Here is a 22,824-nt window from a genome sequence, read left to right on the forward strand (position 1 = left end):
CGCCATGGCTGTGAAATGGGAAAATTCTCTCTCTCCTCAGCTGCTATAGGAGTCCCACAGGGCTCTATCTTAGGACCACTACTATTCACAGTCTTCACAAATGACCTCCATAGCTCCACACAGCATGCATCTATCATTCAGTATGCAGATGACACTACCTTAATCTGTGCTGCACAAAACATTCCCACCCTCCTGCAAACAACTCAACTAGCATTCTCTGATGTTGAAAACTACCTTACCAAAGCCCAACTTATCCTCAATCCAAAGAAAACTCAGCTTATGATTATAACCAGTTCTAGCAAAAACACTAACAGTCAATTCACTATCTACTCCACTAATGCTACTCCAATTGCTCCAGTGGCACAGGCTAAGCTATTGGGAATAACCATAGAGTCCCACCTAAAATTTGATAGTCATCTCAACTTAACTATTAAAAACGTACATGCCAAACTGGGGTCAGTCTACTGTATCAAACCATTTCTTACCAACAACACAAGATCAGCCATTGCTCGCTCCCAACTTCTATCCATCCTACTCTATGCATCTCCCATTCTGACTAATCTCAACAAAACTGAACTAAGTAAAATGGAAGCCTGCTATAACAGAATTGTCCGCTTTGCTGCAAATTGCTCACATAGAACTCATCACTGTACTGCTTTGAGACAGCTCCACTGGCTTGAACTGCCCAACCTCCTAACCTATAATCAGCTCTGCCTCTGTCATTCTATCTATTACCTCCCCAATAAGTGTCCTGCCCTCAAAAACCTAGTACATCACTCAGCCAAAAGGCCTCTTAGATCATCAAGCAAACTACTACTAGAAGTCACCAACAGCTACAATAGCTTTGGAGATGCACTATATAGTAGTTCAGTGGCTAAAAAATGGAACTCTGTCCCTACTAGCATTCAAAACACATTATCCAAAGCATCCTTTAAAGACCTCATCAGGCAACATCTCAAGGAAAGTTGGCAGTGCCATGACTGCTCCCCAGGCTAGTGAAAGCGGATAACACATACATACAAAATCTAGAGCACTTGATAATAGTTTTCAATCTTACTCACAAACACTGGCTAATCTACAATGTATGTACTGTACCTGTGTACTATATATGTATTCTACCTACGTTCCAAATGTCAGCTGTACATCACAAATCTATGAATTACCTTTATTTTTAAAATGAATATTTTTTTTGTTTGTTCTCTCCACTGTAACTGTTTATGTGCCGCATACCACTGTAAAAACATGTCTCTTGTAATTTGTGTGTATACTGATCATGTCTAAATAACTAATTGTATCTGTAATTTTTCTTTGTGGAGCTTTTCTCCCCAGGCCTCTGCTGAAAAAAGGGCCTTTACGGCTCAGTCAGACACCCCCGGTTAACAAATGTAAAATAAATAAATGGTGTAAACCACCCCCTTACTTTAATGCACTGATTTTTTTATTTATTCAGTTTCTCCCACAGCTTTTTGCTCTGTTTCCTCAGTCAGAGAGTATCAGTTTGAACAGTCTTTTCATGGTTAAGTGTCTTTTGCCAAGATGTCTTCTTGCACTATAAAATGACTCTGTTTATGTAACACAGGCTTTTGATTGTTTACCTTATATGGTGTCTAGTGTAGCTGACTAACATTCTACTTTTCTTAGTGCTATCATATTCTGGGAGTTGATTAACTTGAACAAAAAGCTTTAAAATCTAAATAAACAAGTGATCAAAATAAAATGCAACTAGGTGGGGCTTTCAAGCTGAGATAAAACATATCTGGAAATAGCAACTCATAAGGTTATGCTACATATGTAAACAGAGCAATGCTGTACAATGCAGATAAATAATGTCTAGCCAAATGATTGTATATAGGGCCTACCTTACAAACTGTAGCTCTGCTGTAACTAAAATGTTCCTAGCCTACCAAGTGCAATTTTAGTTATGTATATCAAGTCATTTCCTTTTCTCAGGTAGATACCTACCTTTCCAAGTCGAATTTTAGCTGTGTATATTAGGTCATTCCCTTCTCTTGCAAATCTTGGATGCACCTTCTCCTTTATCGTGAAGATAATATCCGCTGCAATGTTGTTTGGACCCTGGAAGCAAAGACAAAACAATCAATGACAGGCGTACCAGATACGGTATATAATCTTCAGTTTTTAAACGTTAACGTGTGTCAGCATAACTCTTCGTTATCACGCATGTCCAAAAAGTCACTAAATATGTAAACAGATGTCAGAAAGTAAGGGACACTGTGCCCTTCTCATCGCCATTAGTTACCAAGTTAAACACTGAGATATCAGAAAGTAAGAGACACTGCGCCCTTCTCATCGCCGTTAGCTACCAAGTTAAACACTGAGATATCAGAAAGTAAGGGACACTGCGCCCTTCTCATCACCGTTAGTTACCAAGTTAAGCACTGAGATATCAGAAAGTAAGGGACACTGCGCCCTTCTCATCGCCGTTAGTTACCAAGTTAAACACTGAGATATCAGAAAGTAAGGGACACTGCGCCCTTCTCATCACCGTTAGTTACCAAGTTAAACACTGAGATATCAGAAAGTAAGGGACACTGCGCCCTTCTCATCGCCGTTAGTTACCAAGTTAAACACTGAGATATCAGAAAGTAAGGGACACTGCGCCCTTCTCATCGCCGTTAGTTACCAAGTTAAACACTGAGATATCAGAAAGTAAGGGACACTGCGCCCTTCTCATCGCCGTTAGTTACCAAGTTAAACACTGAGATATCAGAAAGTAAGGGACACTGCGCCCTTCTCATCGCCGTTAGTTACCAAGTTAAACACTGAGATGTGGTCAGTCTTAGCAATGATAATCAACTATGAATGCTCAAACACAGGGATCTCTGAAAACTGGAAATAGTTAATCTGGTTCATATCAAATGCATTTAAAATTAGGGGTATTTATAGCTCAGGTGTTGGTGCGACCTCAAAGTTGGTATATTTAAGTTTGGGAATGTGGGCAGCGTCATTCCTCCCCACACAGAAACACTTTCCTTGTAGGAGGGCTAACGTTGGAGTATAAAAGGGCTTACTTTAGATTAGGTTTAGGTTATTGTTTATTTGTGTTAGTTTTACTCTATTGTTTAATGTTGTGTTTTTTGTTGCATATATTCAGGTATTGCCAGCCCGCGGTGGTGGTGCTGCGGTAGCGTTGTCGCCTCACAGTCAGACGCTGTCTGGTTTGATTGTCAGCTAGAGCGTCTTCTGAGTGGAGACATGCGTGGATGGGCGTACCTTCGTTGAAGGTTGTGCGTCATGGGTGGTAACTCGGCATGTAAAAATCAACTACCAATCATTAGCGGATCGGAGTTTCACTGTGGCGACCCCTAACTGGGGAAAGCCGAAAGACATAACACAACAACATATTCAGGTATTGCCAATTAGTTTCAGGTACAAGGTTTTGCAGAGTACTGGATCAGTATTTTTTTACACATGGTTCACTTAAGGACACTGAGACACGTTACCACGAATTCCTACCTTTTTTGTACTCTAAGTTATACGCATCACACTTGAAACATCGTGATGCAAAATACTATTCCTGATATATGCAAACCCATGTCCATTTCACTAAGTACAATTTAGCATTTTAGCCAGGACTTGGTTATGACAGCAAAAGTCAGGTCAAATATGCAGCATTTCAGAATATTAATAATAAAATCCAAGAGTAAAATGAGTATTTCTGTTTATGAATATGAATGCAGGGACTGCTTCAGTTTATCAGCACTGTTATTGGAAATAGTATTCTAATATTGTTGATTGTACATAATAAAGCATAGTTAACCGAACTACAGTGTGTGGCGAGTTTATTCTGAAAAGTAGAAGATTTGTCCCATAAAGGACAGACTGGCACCTCTTCACAACAGTTCTGAGTAATTAACAGATAAAGGAAAAAGGAATAATCATGGCCTTAGATTTATCAACACTAAATCAAATGTTAATGTGAAAATGTTTGTTGTTCAAAATTGGTTGAAAATGTTTCCCCCCAACTAAATCTCACTGATGGGGATTCAATAAACCCTACATGGTGTGACACGCAGAAAGTAGCAGCAAGTATTAGATTCAGTAAGCACCATGTAGAGGCGTGCACCCCTGTGCAAACAAGATAAACACCGTGGCATGCTAATTATAGCATAAGCAGCTGAATTGTATGCTAATCAACCAATCCAACATGGTGGAGCTATTCAACAAGATATAAATCAACTGTGTAGACTCCATGCTGGTTTTCCTGAGAATTCCAAAACGTTTGGAATACAGGCATGGAAAGGAGTCTACAACAGAATGATAGGGGCTGCTGCTGTTTTAATCCATTTGCATGTGCTACAGGCCAAATCCAATGCTGCTGCTGCTGCCACCAATCAGCCGAGGTCGACAAGGAGAAGAGTTTTCAGATCCCATTTAACTTTTCACAACCTACATGACATGGAAATTGTAGAGGGCTACAGGGTGGATAGGGACACACTAAAGGAACTCTGTAACCTCTGCAGTCCTCAACTCACAGCCAGAGCCAGAAACTAAGGTATGTGAAGCACCTGGAATCTTAGCTACAGGTACCTTACAGAGACCAACAGGGGACATGCTGGGGGTGCATCAGCATCCAGGATCCTCCACCAATTCCCGATTCCTGAATGCTATGTTCCAACATGCCGGTGACCACATATATTTTCTCAGTAGTTCTGAGGAGAAGAACAGAAATATGCGGGAGTTCTACAAAGGAGCACACTACCCTGAAGTGGTGGGTGCTATGGACTGCATACATACAGCACTTAAGGCACCACCCAGGAGAACAGGGTAGGCTCTACATAAACAGAAAGGGCTACCACTCTATTAGCTACCAAGTTGTAATGCCAAGGGAATCATTGTGAACGTATGTGTTGGCAACCCTAGCTGTTACCACGACACATGTATCTGGCACACGTTGGATGTTTGCTAGGGGGGATATCCCATAGGGTCATTTGTTGGGGGATGCAGACTATGCACTTGAACCATGTCTGATGACACCCATCAGAAATGCACACACACACAGCATAAGAATGTCATAATGAGGCACATGCTCAAACCAGAAATATCATACAGCAAACATTTGGGCTGCTGTAGTCATGGTTCGAGTACCTAGACACATTTGGGGAAGCCCTGCATTACAAACCACAGATATGTATAGAAATTGTCACAGTATGTGCCATGCTACACAATATCATCCTGAGAAAACAGCTTCAGAAGGATCAGGAAGGGGAAGGGGCACACATCTCACCACCAATGCCAAAAACACCACAGTCACAGGCAATGAGGAGTCAGATGGGGAGCCACCAGCTGCTGTGGGTGTAGGTAGACATAGACATGCTCAGTATGCCCTTGCATTGGCTAAGGGACAACCCATAGCATGCTGACTCACCACTTAGGGGCCTAAAACCTTCCTCCTACACACATACATATAGTAACATTGATGCCAGGCAACTCTCACAACCATTACCTACCCATGTTTTGGCTGTGTACTGCTTGCACAAGACAGAGTCTGCCCTGAAGTATAACTGTTGCACCTGCTGGATTTACAAGGTGAGTGTTGAACCTGGAGTGCACTGTGTTATATTTACAAGGTGAGTGTTGAACCTGGAGTGCACTGTGTTATATTTACAAGGTGAGTGTTGAACCTGGAGTGCACTGTGTTATATTTACAAGGTGAGTGTTGAACCTGGAGTGCACTGTGTTATATTTACAAGGTGAGTGTTGAACCTGGAGTGCACTGTGTTATATTTACAAGGTGAGTGTTGAACCTGGAGTGCACTGTGTTATATTTACAAGGTGAGTGTTGAACCTGGAGTGCACTGTGTTATATTTACAAGGTGAGTGTTGAACCTGGAGTGCACTGTGTTATATTTACAAGGTGAGTGTTGAACCTGGAGTGCACTGTGTTATATTTACAAGGTGAGTGTTGAACCTGGAGTGCACTGTGTTATATTTACAAGGTGAGTGTTGAACCTGGAGTGCACTGTGTTATATTTACAAGGTGAGTGTTGAACCTGGAGTGCACTGTGTTATATTTACAAGGTGAGTGTTGAACCTGGAGTGCACTGTGTTATATTTACAAGGTGAGTGTTGAACCTGGAGTGCACTGTGTTATATTTACAAGGTGAGTGTTGAACCTGGAGTGCACTGTGTTATATTTACAAGGTGAGTGTTGAACCTGGAGTGCACTGTGTTATATTTACAAGGTGAGTGTTGAACCTGGAGTGCACTGTGTTATATTTACAAGGTGAGTGTTGAACCTGGAGTGCACTGTGTTATATTTACAAGGTGAGTGTTGAACCTGGAGTGCACTGTGTTATATTTACAAGGTGAGTGTTGAACCTGGAGTGCACTGTGTTATATTTACAAGGTGAGTGTTGAACCTGGAGTGCACTGTGTTATATTTACAAGGTGAGTGTTGAACCTGGAGTGCACTGTGTTATATTTACAAGGTGAGTGTTGAACCTGGAGTGCACTGTGTTATATTTACAAGGTGAGTGTTGAACCTGGAGTGCACTGTGTTATATTTACAAGGTGAGTGTTGAACCTGGAGTGCACTGTGTTATATTTACAAGGTGAGTGTTGAACCTGGAGTGCACTGTGTTATATTTACAAGGTGAGTGTTGAACCTGGAGTGCACTGTGTTATATTTACAAGGTGAGTGTTGAACCTGGAGTGCACTGTGTTATATTTACAAGGTGAGTGTTGAACCTGGAGTGCACTGTGTTATATTTACAAGGTGAGTGTTGAACCTGGAGTGCACTGTGTTATATTTACAAGGTGAGTGTTGAACCTGGAGTGCACTGTGTTATATTTACAAGGTGAGTGTTGAACCTGGAGTGCACTGTGTTATATTTACAAGGTGAGTGTTGAACCTGGAGTGCACTGTGTTATATTTACAAGGTGAGTGTTGAACCTGGAGTGCACTGTGTTATATTTACAAGGTGAGTGTTGAACCTGGAGTGCACTGTGTTATATTTACAAGGTGAGTGTTGAACCTGGAGTGCACTGTGTTATATTTACAAGGTGAGTGTTGAACCTGGAGTGCACTGTGTTATATTTACAAGGTGAGTGTTGAACCTGGAGTGCACTGTGTTATATTTACAAGGTGAGTGTTGAACCTGGAGTGCACTGTGTTATATTTACAAGGTGAGTGTTGAACCTGGAGTGCACTGTGTTATATTTACAAGGTGAGTGTTGAACCTGGAGTGCACTGTGTTATATTTACAAGGTGAGTGTTGAACCTGGAGTGCACTGTGTTATATTTACAAGGTGAGTGTTGAACCTGGAGTGCACTGTGTTATATTTACAAGGTGAGTGTTGAACCTGGAGTGCACTGTGTTATATTTACAAGGTGAGTGTTGAACCTGGAGTGCACTGTGTTATATTTACAAGGTGAGTGTTGAACCTGGAGTGCACTGTGTTATATTTACAAGGTGAGTGTTGAACCTGGAGTGCACTGTGTTATATTTACAAGGTGAGTGTTGAACCTGGAGTGCACTGTGTTATATTTACAAGGTGAGTGTTGAACCTGGAGTGCACTGTGTTATATTTACAAGGTGAGTGTTGAACCTGGAGTGCACTGTGTTATATTTACAAGGTGAGTGTTGAACCTGGAGTGCACTGTGTTATATTTACAAGGTGAGTGTTGAACCTGGAGTGCACTGTGTTATATTTACAAGGTGAGTGTTGAACCTGGAGTGCACTGTGTTATATTTACAAGGTGAGTGTTGAACCTGGAGTGCACTGTGTTATATTTACAAGGTGAGTGTTGAACCTGGAGTGCACTGTGTTATATTTACAAGGTGAGTGTTGAACCTGGAGTGCACTGTGTTATATTTACAAGGTGAGTGTTGAACCTGGAGTGCACTGTGTTATATTTACAAGGTGAGTGTTGAACCTGGAGTGCACTGTGTTATATTTACAAGGTGAGTGTTGAACCTGGAGTGCACTGTGTTATATTTACAAGGTGAGTGTTGAACCTGGAGTGCACTGTGTTATATTTACAAGGTGAGTGTTGAACCTGGAGTGCACTGTGTTATATTTACAAGGTGAGTGTTGAACCTGGAGTGCACTGTGTTATATTTACAAGGTGAGTGTTGAACCTGGAGTGCACTGTGTTATATTTACAAGGTGAGTGTTGAACCTGGAGTGCACTGTGTAATAATAAAAAGGTGGCATTACAAGGTGAGTGTTGAACCTGGAGTGCACTGTGTTATAATAAAAAGGTGGCTTTACAAGGTGAGTGTTGAACCTGGAGTGCACTGTGTTATATTTACAAGGTGAGTGTTGAACCTGGAGTGCACTGTGTTATATTTACAAGGTGAGTGTTGAACCTGGAGTGCACTGTGTTATATTTACAAGGTGAGTGTTGAACCTGGAGTGCACTGTGTTATATTTACAAGGTGAGTGTTGAACCTGGAGTGCACTGTGTTATATTTACAAGGTGAGTGTTGAACCTGGAGTGCACTGTGTTATATTTACAAGGTGAGTGTTGAACCTGGAGTGCACTGTGTTATATTTACAAGGTGAGTGTTGAACCTGGAGTGCACTGTGTTATATTTACAAGGTGAGTGTTGAACCTGGAGTGCACTGTGTTATATTTACAAGGTGAGTGTTGAACCTGGAGTGCACTGTGTTATATTTACAAGGTGAGTGTTGAACCTGGAGTGCACTGTGTTATATTTACAAGGTGAGTGTTGAACCTGGAGTGCACTGTGTTATATTTACAAGGTGAGTGTTGAACCTGGAGTGCACTGTGTTATATTTACAAGGTGAGTGTTGAACCTGGAGTGCACTGTGTTATATTTACAAGGTGAGTGTTGAACCTGGAGTGCACTGTGTTATATTTACAAGGTGAGTGTTGAACCTGGAGTGCACTGTGTTATATTTACAAGGTGAGTGTTGAACCTGGGGTGCACCTGGGGTGCACTGTGTTATATTTACAAGGTGAGTGTTGAACCTGGAGTGCACTGTGTTATATTTACAAGGTGAGTGTTGAACCTGGAGTGCACTGTGTTATATTTACAAGGTGAGTGTTGAACCTGGAGTGCACTGTGTTATATTTACAAGGTGAGTGTTGAACCTGGAGTGCACTGTGTTATATTTACAAGGTGAGTGTTGAACCTGGAGTGCACTGTGTTATATTTACAAGGTGAGTGTTGAACCTGGAGTGCACTGTGTTATATTTACAAGGTGAGTGTTGAACCTGGAGTGCACTGTGTTATATTTACAAGGTGAGTGTTGAACCTGGAGTGCACTGTGTTATATTTACAAGGTGAGTGTTGAACCTGGAGTGCACTGTGTTATATTTACAAGGTGAGTGTTGAACCTGGAGTGCACTGTGTTATATTTACAAGGTGAGTGTTGAACCTGGAGTGCACTGTGTTATATTTACAAGGTGAGTGTTGAACCTGGAGTGCACTGTGTTATATTTACAAGGTGAGTGTTGAACCTGGAGTGCACTGTGTTATATTTACAAGGTGAGTGTTGAACCTGGAGTGCACTGTGTTATATTTACAAGGTGAGTGTTGAACCTGGAGTGCACTGTGTTATATTTACAAGGTGAGTGTTGAACCTGGAGTGCACTGTGTTATATTTACAAGGTGAGTGTTGAACCTGGAGTGCACTGTGTTATATTTACAAGGTGAGTGTTGAACCTGGAGTGCACTGTGTTATATTTACAAGGTGAGTGTTGAACCTGGAGTGCACTGTGTTATATTTACAAGGTGAGTGTTGAACCTGGAGTGCACTGTGTTATATTTACAAGGTGAGTGTTGAACCTGGAGTGCACTGTGTTATATTTACAAGGTGAGTGTTGAACCTGGAGTGCACTGTGTTATATTTACAAGGTGAGTGTTGAACCTGGAGTGCACTGTGTTATATTTACAAGGTGAGTGTTGAACCTGGAGTGCACTGTGTTATATTTACAAGGTGAGTGTTGAACCTGGAGTGCACTGTGTTATATTTACAAGGTGAGTGTTGAACCTGGAGTGCACTGTGTTATATTTACAAGGTGAGTGTTGAACCTGGAGTGCACTGTGTTATATTTACAAGGTGAGTGTTGAACCTGGAGTGCACTGTGTTATATTTACAAGGTGAGTGTTGAACCTGGAGTGCACTGTGTTATATTTACAAGGTGAGTGTTGAACCTGGAGTGCACTGTGTTATATTTACAAGGTGAGTGTTGAACCTGGAGTGCACTGTGTTATATTTACAAGGTGAGTGTTGAACCTGGAGTGCACTGTGTTATATTTACAAGGTGAGTGTTGAACCTGGAGTGCACTGTGTTATATTTACAAGGTGAGTGTTGAACCTGGAGTGCACTGTGTTATATTTACAAGGTGAGTGTTGAACCTGGAGTGCACTGTGTTATATTTACAAGGTGAGTGTTGAACCTGGAGTGCACTGTGTTATATTTACAAGGTGAGTGTTGAACCTGGAGTGCACTGTGTTATATTTACAAGGTGAGTGTTGAACCTGGAGTGCACTGTGTTATATTTACAAGGTGAGTGTTGAACCTGGAGTGCACTGTGTTATATTTACAAGGTGAGTGTTGAACCTGGAGTGCACTGTGTTATATTTACAAGGTGAGTGTTGAACCTGGAGTGCACTGTGTTATATTTACAAGGTGAGTGTTGAACCTGGAGTGCACTGTGTTATATTTACAAGGTGAGTGTTGAACCTGGAGTGCACTGTGTTATATTTACAAGGTGAGTGTTGAACCTGGAGTGCACTGTGTTATATTTACAAGGTGAGTGTTGAACCTGGAGTGCACTGTGTTATATTTACAAGGTGAGTGTTGAACCTGGAGTGCACTGTGTTATATTTACAAGGTGAGTGTTGAACCTGGAGTGCACTGTGTTATATTTACAAGGTGAGTGTTGAACCTGGAGTGCACTGTGTTATATTTACAAGGTGAGTGTTGAACCTGGAGTGCACTGTGTTATATTTACAAGGTGAGTGTTGAACCTGGAGTGCACTGTGTTATATTTACAAGGTGAGTGTTGAACCTGGAGTGCACTGTGTTATATTTACAAGGTGAGTGTTGAACCTGGAGTGCACTGTGTTATATTTACAAGGTGAGTGTTGAACCTGGAGTGCACTGTGTTATATTTACAAGGTGAGTGTTGAACCTGGAGTGCACTGTGTTATATTTACAAGGTGAGTGTTGAACCTGGAGTGCACTGTGTTATATTTACAAGGTGAGTGTTGAACCTGGAGTGCACTGTGTTATATTTACAAGGTGAGTGTTGAACCTGGAGTGCACTGTGTTATATTTACAAGGTGAGTGTTGAACCTGGAGTGCACTGTGTTATATTTACAAGGTGAGTGTTGAACCTGGAGTGCACTGTGTTATATTTACAAGGTGAGTGTTGAACCTGGAGTGCACTGTGTTATATTTACAAGGTGAGTGTTGAACCTGGAGTGCACTGTGTTATATTTACAAGGTGAGTGTTGAACCTGGAGTGCACTGTGTTATATTTACAAGGTGAGTGTTGAACCTGGAGTGCACTGTGTTATATTTACAAGGTGAGTGTTGAACCTGGAGTGCACTGTGTTATATTTACAAGGTGAGTGTTGAACCTGGAGTGCACTGTGTTATATTTACAAGGTGAGTGTTGAACCTGGAGTGCACTGTGTTATATTTACAAGGTGAGTGTTGAACCTGGAGTGCACTGTGTTATATTTACAAGGTGAGTGTTGAACCTGGAGTGCACTGTGTTATATTTACAAGGTGAGTGTTGAACCTGGAGTGCACTGTGTTATATTTACAAGGTGAGTGTTGAACCTGGAGTGCACTGTGTTATATTTACAAGGTGAGTGTTGAACCTGGAGTGCACTGTGTTATATTTACAAGGTGAGTGTTGAACCTGGAGTGCACTGTGTTATATTTACAAGGTGAGTGTTGAACCTGGAGTGCACTGTGTTATATTTACAAGGTGAGTGTTGAACCTGGAGTGCACTGTGTTATATTTACAAGGTGAGTGTTGAACCTGGAGTGCACTGTGTTATATTTACAAGGTGAGTGTTGAACCTGGAGTGCACTGTGTTATATTTACAAGGTGAGTGTTGAACCTGGAGTGCACTGTGTTATATTTACAAGGTGAGTGTTGAACCTGGAGTGCACTGTGTTATATTTACAAGGTGAGTGTTGAACCTGGAGTGCACTGTGTTATATTTACAAGGTGAGTGTTGAACCTGGAGTGCACTGTGTTATATTTACAAGGTGAGTGTTGAACCTGGAGTGCACTGTGTTATATTTACAAGGTGAGTGTTGAACCTGGAGTGCACTGTGTTATATTTACAAGGTGAGTGTTGAACCTGGAGTGCACTGTGTTATATTTACAAGGTGAGTGTTGAACCTGGAGTGCACTGTGTTATATTTACAAGGTGAGTGTTGAACCTGGAGTGCACTGTGTTATATTTACAAGGTGAGTGTTGAACCTGGAGTGCACTGTGTTATATTTACAAGGTGAGTGTTGAACCTGGAGTGCACTGTGTTATATTTACAAGGTGAGTGTTGAACCTGGAGTGCACTGTGTTATATTTACAAGGTGAGTGTTGAACCTGGAGTGCACTGTGTTATATTTACAAGGTGAGTGTTGAACCTGGAGTGCACTGTGTTATATTTACAAGGTGAGTGTTGAACCTGGAGTGCACTGTGTTATATTTACAAGGTGAGTGTTGAACCTGGAGTGCACTGTGTTATATTTACAAGGTGAGTGTTGAACCTGGAGTGCACTGTGTTATATTTACAAGGTGAGTGTTGAACCTGGAGTGCACTGTGTTATATTTACAAGGTGAGTGTTGAACCTGGAGTGCACTGTGTTATATTTACAAGGTGAGTGTTGAACCTGGAGTGCACTGTGTTATATTTACAAGGTGAGTGTTGAACCTGGAGTGCACTGTGTTATATTTACAAGGTGAGTGTTGAACCTGGAGTGCACTGTGTTATATTTACAAGGTGAGTGTTGAACCTGGAGTGCACTGTGTTATATTTACAAGGTGAGTGTTGAACCTGGAGTGCACTGTGTTATATTTACAAGGTGAGTGTTGAACCTGGAGTGCACTGTGTTATATTTACAAGGTGAGTGTTGAACCTGGAGTGCACTGTGTTATATTTACAAGGTGAGTGTTGAACCTGGAGTGCACTGTGTTATATTTACAAGGTGAGTGTTGAACCTGGAGTGCACTGTGTTATATTTACAAGGTGAGTGTTGAACCTGGAGTGCACTGTGTTATATTTACAAGGTGAGTGTTGAACCTGGAGTGCACTGTGTTATATTTACAAGGTGAGTGTTGAACCTGGAGTGCACTGTGTTATATTTACAAGGTGAGTGTTGAACCTGGAGTGCACTGTGTTATATTTACAAGGTGAGTGTTGAACCTGGAGTGCACTGTGTTATATTTACAAGGTGAGTGTTGAACCTGGAGTGCACTGTGTTATATTTACAAGGTGAGTGTTGAACCTGGAGTGCACTGTGTTATATTTACAAGGTGAGTGTTGAACCTGGAGTGCACTGTGTTATATTTACAAGGTGAGTGTTGAACCTGGAGTGCACTGTGTTATATTTACAAGGTGAGTGTTGAACCTGGAGTGCACTGTGTTATATTTACAAGGTGAGTGTTGAACCTGGAGTGCACTGTGTTATATTTACAAGGTGAGTGTTGAACCTGGAGTGCACTGTGTTATATTTACAAGGTGAGTGTTGAACCTGGAGTGCACTGTGTTATATTTACAAGGTGAGTGTTGAACCTGGAGTGCACTGTGTTATATTTACAAGGTGAGTGTTGAACCTGGAGTGCACTGTGTTATATTTACAAGGTGAGTGTTGAACCTGGAGTGCACTGTGTTATATTTACAAGGTGAGTGTTGAACCTGGAGTGCACTGTGTTATATTTACAAGGTGAGTGTTGAACCTGGAGTGCACTGTGTTATATTTACAAGGTGAGTGTTGAACCTGGAGTGCACTGTGTTATATTTACAAGGTGAGTGTTGAACCTGGAGTGCACTGTGTTATATTTACAAGGTGAGTGTTGAACCTGGAGTGCACTGTGTTATATTTACAAGGTGAGTGTTGAACCTGGAGTGCACTGTGTTATATTTACAAGGTGAGTGTTGAACCTGGAGTGCACTGTGTTATATTTACAAGGTGAGTGTTGAACCTGGAGTGCACTGTGTTATATTTACAAGGTGAGTGTTGAACCTGGAGTGCACTGTGTTATATTTACAAGGTGAGTGTTGAACCTGGAGTGCACTGTGTTATATTTACAAGGTGAGTGTTGAACCTGGAGTGCACTGTGTTATATTTACAAGGTGAGTGTTGAACCTGGAGTGCACTGTGTTATATTTACAAGGTGAGTGTTGAACCTGGAGTGCACTGTGTTATATTTACAAGGTGAGTGTTGAACCTGGAGTGCACTGTGTTATATTTACAAGGTGAGTGTTGAACCTGGAGTGCACTGTGTTATATTTACAAGGTGAGTGTTGAACCTGGAGTGCACTGTGTTATATTTACAAGGTGAGTGTTGAACCTGGAGTGCACTGTGTTATATTTACAAGGTGAGTGTTGAACCTGGAGTGCACTGTGTTATATTTACAAGGTGAGTGTTGAACCTGGAGTGCACTGTGTTATATTTACAAGGTGAGTGTTGAACCTGGAGTGCACTGTGTTATATTTACAAGGTGAGTGTTGAACCTGGAGTGCACTGTGTTATATTTACAAGGTGAGTGTTGAACCTGGAGTGCACTGTGTTATATTTACAAGGTGAGTGTTGAACCTGGAGTGCACTGTGTTATATTTACAAGGTGAGTGTTGAACCTGGAGTGCACTGTGTTATATTTACAAGGTGAGTGTTGAACCTGGAGTGCACTGTGTTATATTTACAAGGTGAGTGTTGAACCTGGAGTGCACTGTGTTATATTTACAAGGTGAGTGTTGAACCTGGAGTGCACTGTGTTATATTTACAAGGTGAGTGTTGAACCTGGAGTGCACTGTGTTATATTTACAAGGTGAGTGTTGAACCTGGAGTGCACTGTGTTATATTTACAAGGTGAGTGTTGAACCTGGAGTGCACTGTGTTATATTTACAAGGTGAGTGTTGAACCTGGAGTGCACTGTGTTATATTTACAAGGTGAGTGTTGAACCTGGAGTGCACTGTGTTATATTTACAAGGTGAGTGTTGAACCTGGAGTGCACTGTGTTATATTTACAAGGTGAGTGTTGAACCTGGAGTGCACTGTGTTATATTTACAAGGTGAGTGTTGAACCTGGAGTGCACTGTGTTATATTTACAAGGTGAGTGTTGAACCTGGGTGCACTGTGTTATATTTACAAGGTGAGTGTTGAACCTGGAGTGCACTGTGTTATATTTACAAGGTGAGTGTTGAACCTGGAGTGCACTGTGTTATATTTACAAGGTGAGTGTTGAACCTGGAGTGCACTGTGTTATATTTACAAGGTGAGTGTTGAACCTGGAGTGCACTGTGTTATATTTACAAGGTGAGTGTTGAACCTGGAGTGCACTGTGTTATATTTACAAGGTGAGTGTTGAACCTGGAGTGCACTGTGTTATATTTACAAGGTGAGTGTTGAACCTGGAGTGCACTGTGTTATATTTACAAGGTGAGTGTTGAACCTGGAGTGCACTGTGTTATATTTACAAGGTGAGTGTTGAACCTGGAGTGCACTGTGTTATATTTACAAGGTGAGTGTTGAACCTGGAGTGCACTGTGTTATATTTACAAGGTGAGTGTTGAACCTGGAGTGCACTGTGTTATATTTACAAGGTGAGTGTTGAACCTGGAGTGCACTGTGTTATATTTACAAGGTGAGTGTTGAACCTGGAGTGCACTGTGTTATATTTACAAGGTGAGTGTTGAACCTGGAGTGCACTGTGTTATATTTACAAGGTGAGTGTTGAACCTGGAGTGCACTGTGTTATATTTACAAGGTGAGTGTTGAACCTGGAGTGCACTGTGTTATATTTACAAGGTGAGTGTTGAACCTGGAGTGCACTGTGTTATATTTACAAGGTGAGTGTTGAACCTGGAGTGCACTGTGTTATATTTACAAGGTGAGTGTTGAACCTGGAGTGCACTGTGTTATATTTACAAGGTGAGTGTTGAACCTGGAGTGCACTGTGTTATATTTACAAGGTGAGTGTTGAACCTGGAGTGCACTGTGTTATATTTACAAGGTGAGTGTTGAACCTGGAGTGCACTGTGTTATATTTACAAGGTGAGTGTTGAACCTGGAGTGCACTGTGTTATATTTACAAGGTGAGTGTTGAACCTGGAGTGCACTGTGTTATATTTACAAGGTGAGTGTTGAACCTGGAGTGCACTGTGTTATATTTACAAGGTGAGTGTTGAACCTGGAGTGCACTGTGTTATATTTACAAGGTGAGTGTTGAACCTGGAGTGCACTGTGTTATATTTACAAGGTGAGTGTTGAACCTGGAGTGCACTGTGTTATATTTACAAGGTGAGTGTTGAACCTGGAGTGCACTGTGTTATATTTACAAGGTGAGTGTTGAACCTGGAGTGCACTGTGTTATATTTACAAGGTGAGTGTTGAACCTGGAGTGCACTGTGTTATATTTACAAGGTGAGTGTTGAACCTGGAGTGCACTGTGTTATATTTACAAGGTGAGTGTTGAACCTGGAGTGCACTGTGTTATATTTACAAGGTGAGTGTTGAACCTGGAGTGCACTGTGTTATATTTACAAGGTGAGTGTTGAACCTGGAGTGCACTGTGTTATATTTACAAGGTGAGTGTTGAACCTGGAGTGCACTGTGTTATATTTACAAGGTGAGTGTTGAACCTGGAGTGCACTGTGTTATATTTACAAGGTGAGTGTTGAACCTGGAGTGCACTGTGTTATATTTACAAGGTGAGTGTTGAACCTGGAGTGCACTGTGTTATATTTACAAGGTGAGTGTTGAACCTGGAGTGCACTGTGTTATATTTACAAGGTGAGTGTTGAACCTGGAGTGCACTGTGTTATATTTACAAGGTGAGTGTTGAACCTGGAGTGCACTGTGTTATATTTACAAGGTGAGTGTTGAACCTGGAGTGCACTGTGTTATATTTACAAGGTGAGTGTTGAACCTGGAGTGCACTGTGTTATATTTACAAGGTGAGTGTTGAACCTGGAGTGCACTGTGTTATATTTACAAGGTGAGTGTTGAACCTGGAGTGCACTGTGTTATATTTACAAGGTGAGTGTTGAACCTGGAGTGCACTGTGTTATATTTACAAGGTGAGTGTTGAACCTGGAGTGCACTGTGTTATATTTACAAGGTGAGTGTTGAACCTGGAGTGCACTGTGTTATATTTACAAGGTGAGTGTTGAACCTGGAGTGCACTGTGTTATATTTACAAGGTGAGTGTTGAACCTGGAGTGCACTGTGTTATATTTACAAGGTGAGTGTTGAACCTGGAGTGCACTGTGTTATATTTACAAGGTGAGTGTTGAACCTGGAGTGCACTGTGTTATATTTACAAGGTGAGTGTTGAACCTGGAGTGCACTGTGTTATATTTACAAGGTGAGTGTTGAACCTGGAGTGCACTGTGTTATATTTACAAGGTGAGTGTTGAACCTGGAGTGCACTGTGTTATATTTACAAGGTGAGTGTTGAACCTGGAGTGCACTGTGTTATATTTACAAGGTGAGTGTTGAACCTGGAGTGCACTGTGTTATATTTACAAGGTGAGTGTTGAACCTGGAGTGCACTGTGTTATATTTACAAGGTGAGTGTTGAACCTGGAGTGCACTGTGTTATATTTACAAGGTGAGTGTTGAACCTGGAGTGCACTGTGTTATATTTACAAGGTGAGTGTTGAACCTGGAGTGCACTGTGTTATATTTACAAGGTGAGTGTTGAACCTGGAGTGCACTGTGTTATATTTACAAGGTGAGTGTTGAACCTGGAGTGCACTGTGTTATATTTACAAGGTGAGTGTTGAACCTGGAGTGCACTGTGTTATATTTACAAGGTGAGTGTTGAACCTGGAGTGCACTGTGTTATATTTACAAGGTGAGTGTTGAACCTGGAGTGCACTGTGTTATATTTACAAGGTGAGTGTTGAACCTGGAGTGCACTGTGTTATATTTACAAGGTGAGTGTTGAACCTGGAGTGCACTGTGTTATATTTACAAGGTGAGTGTTGAACCTGGAGTGCACTGTGTTATATTTACAAGGTGAGTGTTGAACCTGGAGTGCACTGTGTTATATTTACAAGGTGAGTGTTGAACCTGGAGTGCACTGTGTTATATTTACAAGGTGAGTGTTGAACCTGGAGTGCACTGTGTTATATTTACAAGGTGAGTGTTGAACCTGGAGTGCACTGTGTTATATTTACAAGGTGAGTGTTGAACCTGGAGTGCACTGTGTTATATTTACAAGGTGAGTGTTGAACCTGGAGTGCACTGTGTTATATTTACAAGGTGAGTGTTGAACCTGGAGTGCACTGTGTTATATTTACAAGGTGAGTGTTGAACCTGGAGTGCACTGTGTTATATTTACAAGGTGAGTGTTGAACCTGGAGTGCACTGTGTTATATTTACAAGGTGAGTGTTGAACCTGGAGTGCACTGTGTTATATTTACAAGGTGAGTGTTGAACCTGGAGTGCACTGTGTTATATTTACAAGGTGAGTGTTGAACCTGGAGTGCACTGTGTTATATTTACAAGGTGAGTGTTGAACCTGGAGTGCACTGTGTTATATTTACAAGGTGAGTGTTGAACCTGGAGTGCACTGTGTTATATTTACAAGGTGAGTGTTGAACCTGGAGTGCACTGTGTTATATTTACAAGGTGAGTGTTGAACCTGGAGTGCACTGTGTTATATTTACAAGGTGAGTGTTGAACCTGGAGTGCACTGTGTTATATTTACAAGGTGAGTGTTGAACCTGGAGTGCACTGTGTTATATTTACAAGGTGAGTGTTGAACCTGGAGTGCACTGTGTTATATTTACAAGGTGAGTGTTGAACCTGGAGTGCACTGTGTTATATTTACAAGGTGAGTGTTGAACCTGGAGTGCACTGTGTTATATTTACAAGGTGAGTGTTGAACCTGGAGTGCACTGTGTTATATTTACAAGGTGAGTGTTGAACCTGGAGTGCACTGTGTTATATTTACAAGGTGAGTGTTGAACCTGGAGTGCACTGTGTTATATTTACAAGGTGAGTGTTGAACCTGGAGTGCACTGTGTTATATTTACAAGGTGAGTGTTGAACCTGGAGTGCACTGTGTTATATTTACAAGGTGAGTGTTGAACCTGGAGTGCACTGTGTTATATTTACAAGGTGAGTGTTGAACCTGGAGTGCACTGTGTTATATTTACAAGGTGAGTGTTGAACCTGGAGTGCACTGTGTTATATTTACAAGGTGAGTGTTGAACCTGGAGTGCACTGTGTTATATTTACAAGGTGAGTGTTGAACCTGGAGTGCACTGTGTTATATTTACAAGGTGAGTGTTGAACCTGGAGTGCACTGTGTTATATTTACAAGGTGAGTGTTGAACCTGGAGTGCACTGTGTTATATTTACAAGGTGAGTGTTGAACCTGGAGTGCACTGTGTTATATTTACAAGGTGAGTGTTGAACCTGGAGTGCACTGTGTTATATTTACAAGGTGAGTGTTGAACCTGGAGTGCACTGTGTTATATTTACAAGGTGAGTGTTGAACCTGGAGTGCACTGTGTTATATTTACAAGGTGAGTGTTGAACCTGGAGTGCACTGTGTTATATTTACAAGGTGAGTGTTGAACCTGGAGTGCACTGTGTTATATTTACAAGGTGAGTGTTGAACCTGGAGTGCACTGTGTTATATTTACAAGGTGAGTGTTGAACCTGGAGTGCACTGTGTTATATTTACAAGGTGAGTGTTGAACCTGGAGTGCACTGTGTTATATTTACAAGGTGAGTGTTGAACCTGGAGTGCACTGTGTTATATTTACAAGGTGAGTGTTGAACCTGGAGTGCACTGTGTTATATTTACAAGGTGAGTGTTGAACCTGGAGTGCACTGTGTTATATTTACAAGGTGAGTGTTGAACCTGGAGTGCACTGTGTTATATTTACAAGGTGAGTGTTGAACCTGGAGTGCACTGTGTTATATTTACAAGGTGAGTGTTGAACCTGGAGTGCACTGTGTTATATTTACAAGGTGAGTGTTGAACCTGGAGTGCACTGTGTTATATTTACAAGGTGAGTGTTGAACCTGGAGTGCACTGTGTTATATTTACAAGGTGAGTGTTGAACCTGGAGTGCACTGTGTTATATTTACAAGGTGAGTGTTGAACCTGGAGTGCACTGTGTTATATTTACAAGGTGAGTGTTGAACCTGGAGTGCACTGTGTTATATTTACAAGGTGAGTGTTGAACCTGGAGTGCACTGTGTTATATTTACAAGGTGAGTGTTGAACCTGGAGTGCACTGTGTTATATTTACAAGGTGAGTGTTGAACCTGGAGTGCACTGTGTTATATTTACAAGGTGAGTGTTGAACCTGGAGTGCACTGTGTTATATTTACAAGGTGAGTGTTGAACCTGGAGTGCACTGTGTTATATTTACAAGGTGAGTGTTGAACCTGGAGTGCACTGTGTTATATTTACAAGGTGAGTGTTGAACCTGGAGTGCACTGTGTTATATTTACAAGGTGAGTGTTGAACCTGGAGTGCACTGTGTTATATTTACAAGGTGAGTGTTGAACCTGGAGTGCACTGTGTTATATTTACAAGGTGAGTGTTGAACCTGGAGTGCACTGTGTTATATTTACAAGGTGAGTGTTGAACCTGGAGTGCACTGTGTTATATTTACAAGGTGAGTGTTGAACCTGGAGTGCACTGTGTTATATTTACAAGGTGAGTGTTGAACCTGGAGTGCACTGTGTTATATTTACAAGGTGAGTGTTGAACCTGGAGTGCACTGTGTTATAATAAAAAGGTGTATTTACAAGGTGAGTGTTGAACCTGGAGTGCACTGTGTTATATTTACAAGGTGAGTGTTGAACCTGGAGTGCACTGTGTTATATTTACAAGGTGAGTGTTGAACCTGGAGTGCACTGTGTTATATTTACAAGGTGAGTGTTGAACCTGGAGTGCACTGTGTTATATTTACAAGGTGAGTGTTGAACCTGGAGTGCACTGTGTTATATTTACAAGGTGAGTGTTGAACCTGGAGTGCACTGTGTTATATTTACAAGGTGAGTGTTGAACCTGGAGTGCACTGTGTTATATTTACAAGGTGAGTGTTGAACCTGGAGTGCACTGTGTTATATTTACAAGGTGAGTGTTGAACCTGGAGTGCACTGTGTTATATTTACAAGGTGAGTGTTGAACCTGGAGTGCACTGTGTTATATTTACAAGGTGAGTGTTGAACCTGGAGTGCACTGTGTTATATTTACAAGGTGAGTGTTGAACCTGGAGTGCACTGTGTTATATTTACAAGGTGAGTGTTGAACCTGGAGTGCACTGTGTTATATTTACAAGGTGAGTGTTGAACCTGGAGTGCACTGTGTTATATTTACAAGGTGAGTGTTGAACCTGGAGTGCACTGTGTTATATTTACAAGGTGAGTGTTGAACCTGGAGTGCACTGTGTTATATTTACAAGGTGAGTGTTGAACCTGGAGTGCACTGTGTTATATTTACAAGGTGAGTGTTGAACCTGGAGTGCACTGTGTTATATTTACAAGGTGAGTGTTGAACCTGGAGTGCACTGTGTTATATTTACAAGGTGAGTGTTGAACCTGGAGTGCACTGTGTTATATTTACAAGGTGAGTGTTGAACCTGGAGTGCACTGTGTTATATTTACAAGGTGAGTGTTGAACCTGGAGTGCACTGTGTTATATTTACAAGGTGAGTGTTGAACCTGGAGTGCACTGTGTTATATTTACAAGGTGAGTGTTGAACCTGGAGTGCACTGTGTTATATTTACAAGGTGAGTGTTGAACCTGGAGTGCACTGTGTTATATTTACAAGGTGAGTGTTGAACCTGGAGTGCACTGTGTTATATTTACAAGGTGAGTGTTGAACCTGGAGTGCACTGTGTTATATTTACAAGGTGAGTGTTGAACCTGGAGTGCACTGTGTTATATTTACAAGGTGAGTGTTGAACCTGGAGTGCACTGTGTTATATTTACAAGGTGAGTGTTGAACCTGGAGTGCACTGTGTTATATTTACAAGGTGAGTGTTGAACCTGGAGTGCACTGTGTTATATTTACAAGGTGAGTGTTGAACCTGGAGTGCACTGTGTTATATTTACAAGGTGAGTGTTGAACCTGGAGTGCACTGTGTTATATTTACAAGGTGAGTGTTGAACCTGGAGTGCACTGTGTTATATTTACAAGGTGAGTGTTGAACCTGGAGTGCACTGTGTTATATTTACAAGGTGAGTGTTGAACCTGGAGTGCACTGTGTTATATTTACAAGGTGAGTGTTGAACCTGGAGTGCACTGTGTTATATTTACAAGGTGAGTGTTGAACCTGGAGTGCACTGTGTTATATTTACAAGGTGAGTGTTGAACCTGGAGTGCACTGTGTTATATTTACAAGGTGAGTGTTGAACCTGGAGTGCACTGTGTTATATTTACAAGGTGAGTGTTGAACCTGGAGTGCACTGTGTTATATTTACAAGGTGAGTGTTGAACCTGGAGTGCACTGTGTTATATTTACAAGGTGAGTGTTGAACCTGGAGTGCACTGTGTTATATTTACAAGGTGAGTGTTGAACCTGGAGTGCACTGTGTTATATTTACAAGGTGAGTGTTGAACCTGGAGTGCACTGTGTTATATTTACAAGGTGAG

General features: G+C 41.5%; 1 protein-coding gene across 1 annotated transcript in view; it reads right to left on the bottom strand.

Annotated features, from left to right (window-relative positions):
• The window catches only part of DNAJB13 (DnaJ heat shock protein family (Hsp40) member B13), a 696,140-nt gene that overhangs the window by 281,283 nt on the left and 392,033 nt on the right, over nucleotides 1-22,824 (bottom strand). The window contains exon 6 of the mRNA XM_044073379.1: nucleotides 1,963-2,076. Within this exon, the coding sequence (XP_043929314.1) occupies nucleotides 1,963-2,076 (114 nt within the window). The remainder of the gene's footprint in view (nucleotides 1-1,962; nucleotides 2,077-22,824) is intronic.

The sequence above is a fragment of the Protopterus annectens genome, chromosome 5.part1, assembly GCF_019279795.1.
Source record: "Protopterus annectens isolate FY-2018-M chromosome 5.part1, PAN1.0, whole genome shotgun sequence".
In the NCBI taxonomy this organism is placed as follows: Eukaryota; Metazoa; Chordata; order Ceratodontiformes; family Protopteridae; genus Protopterus; species Protopterus annectens.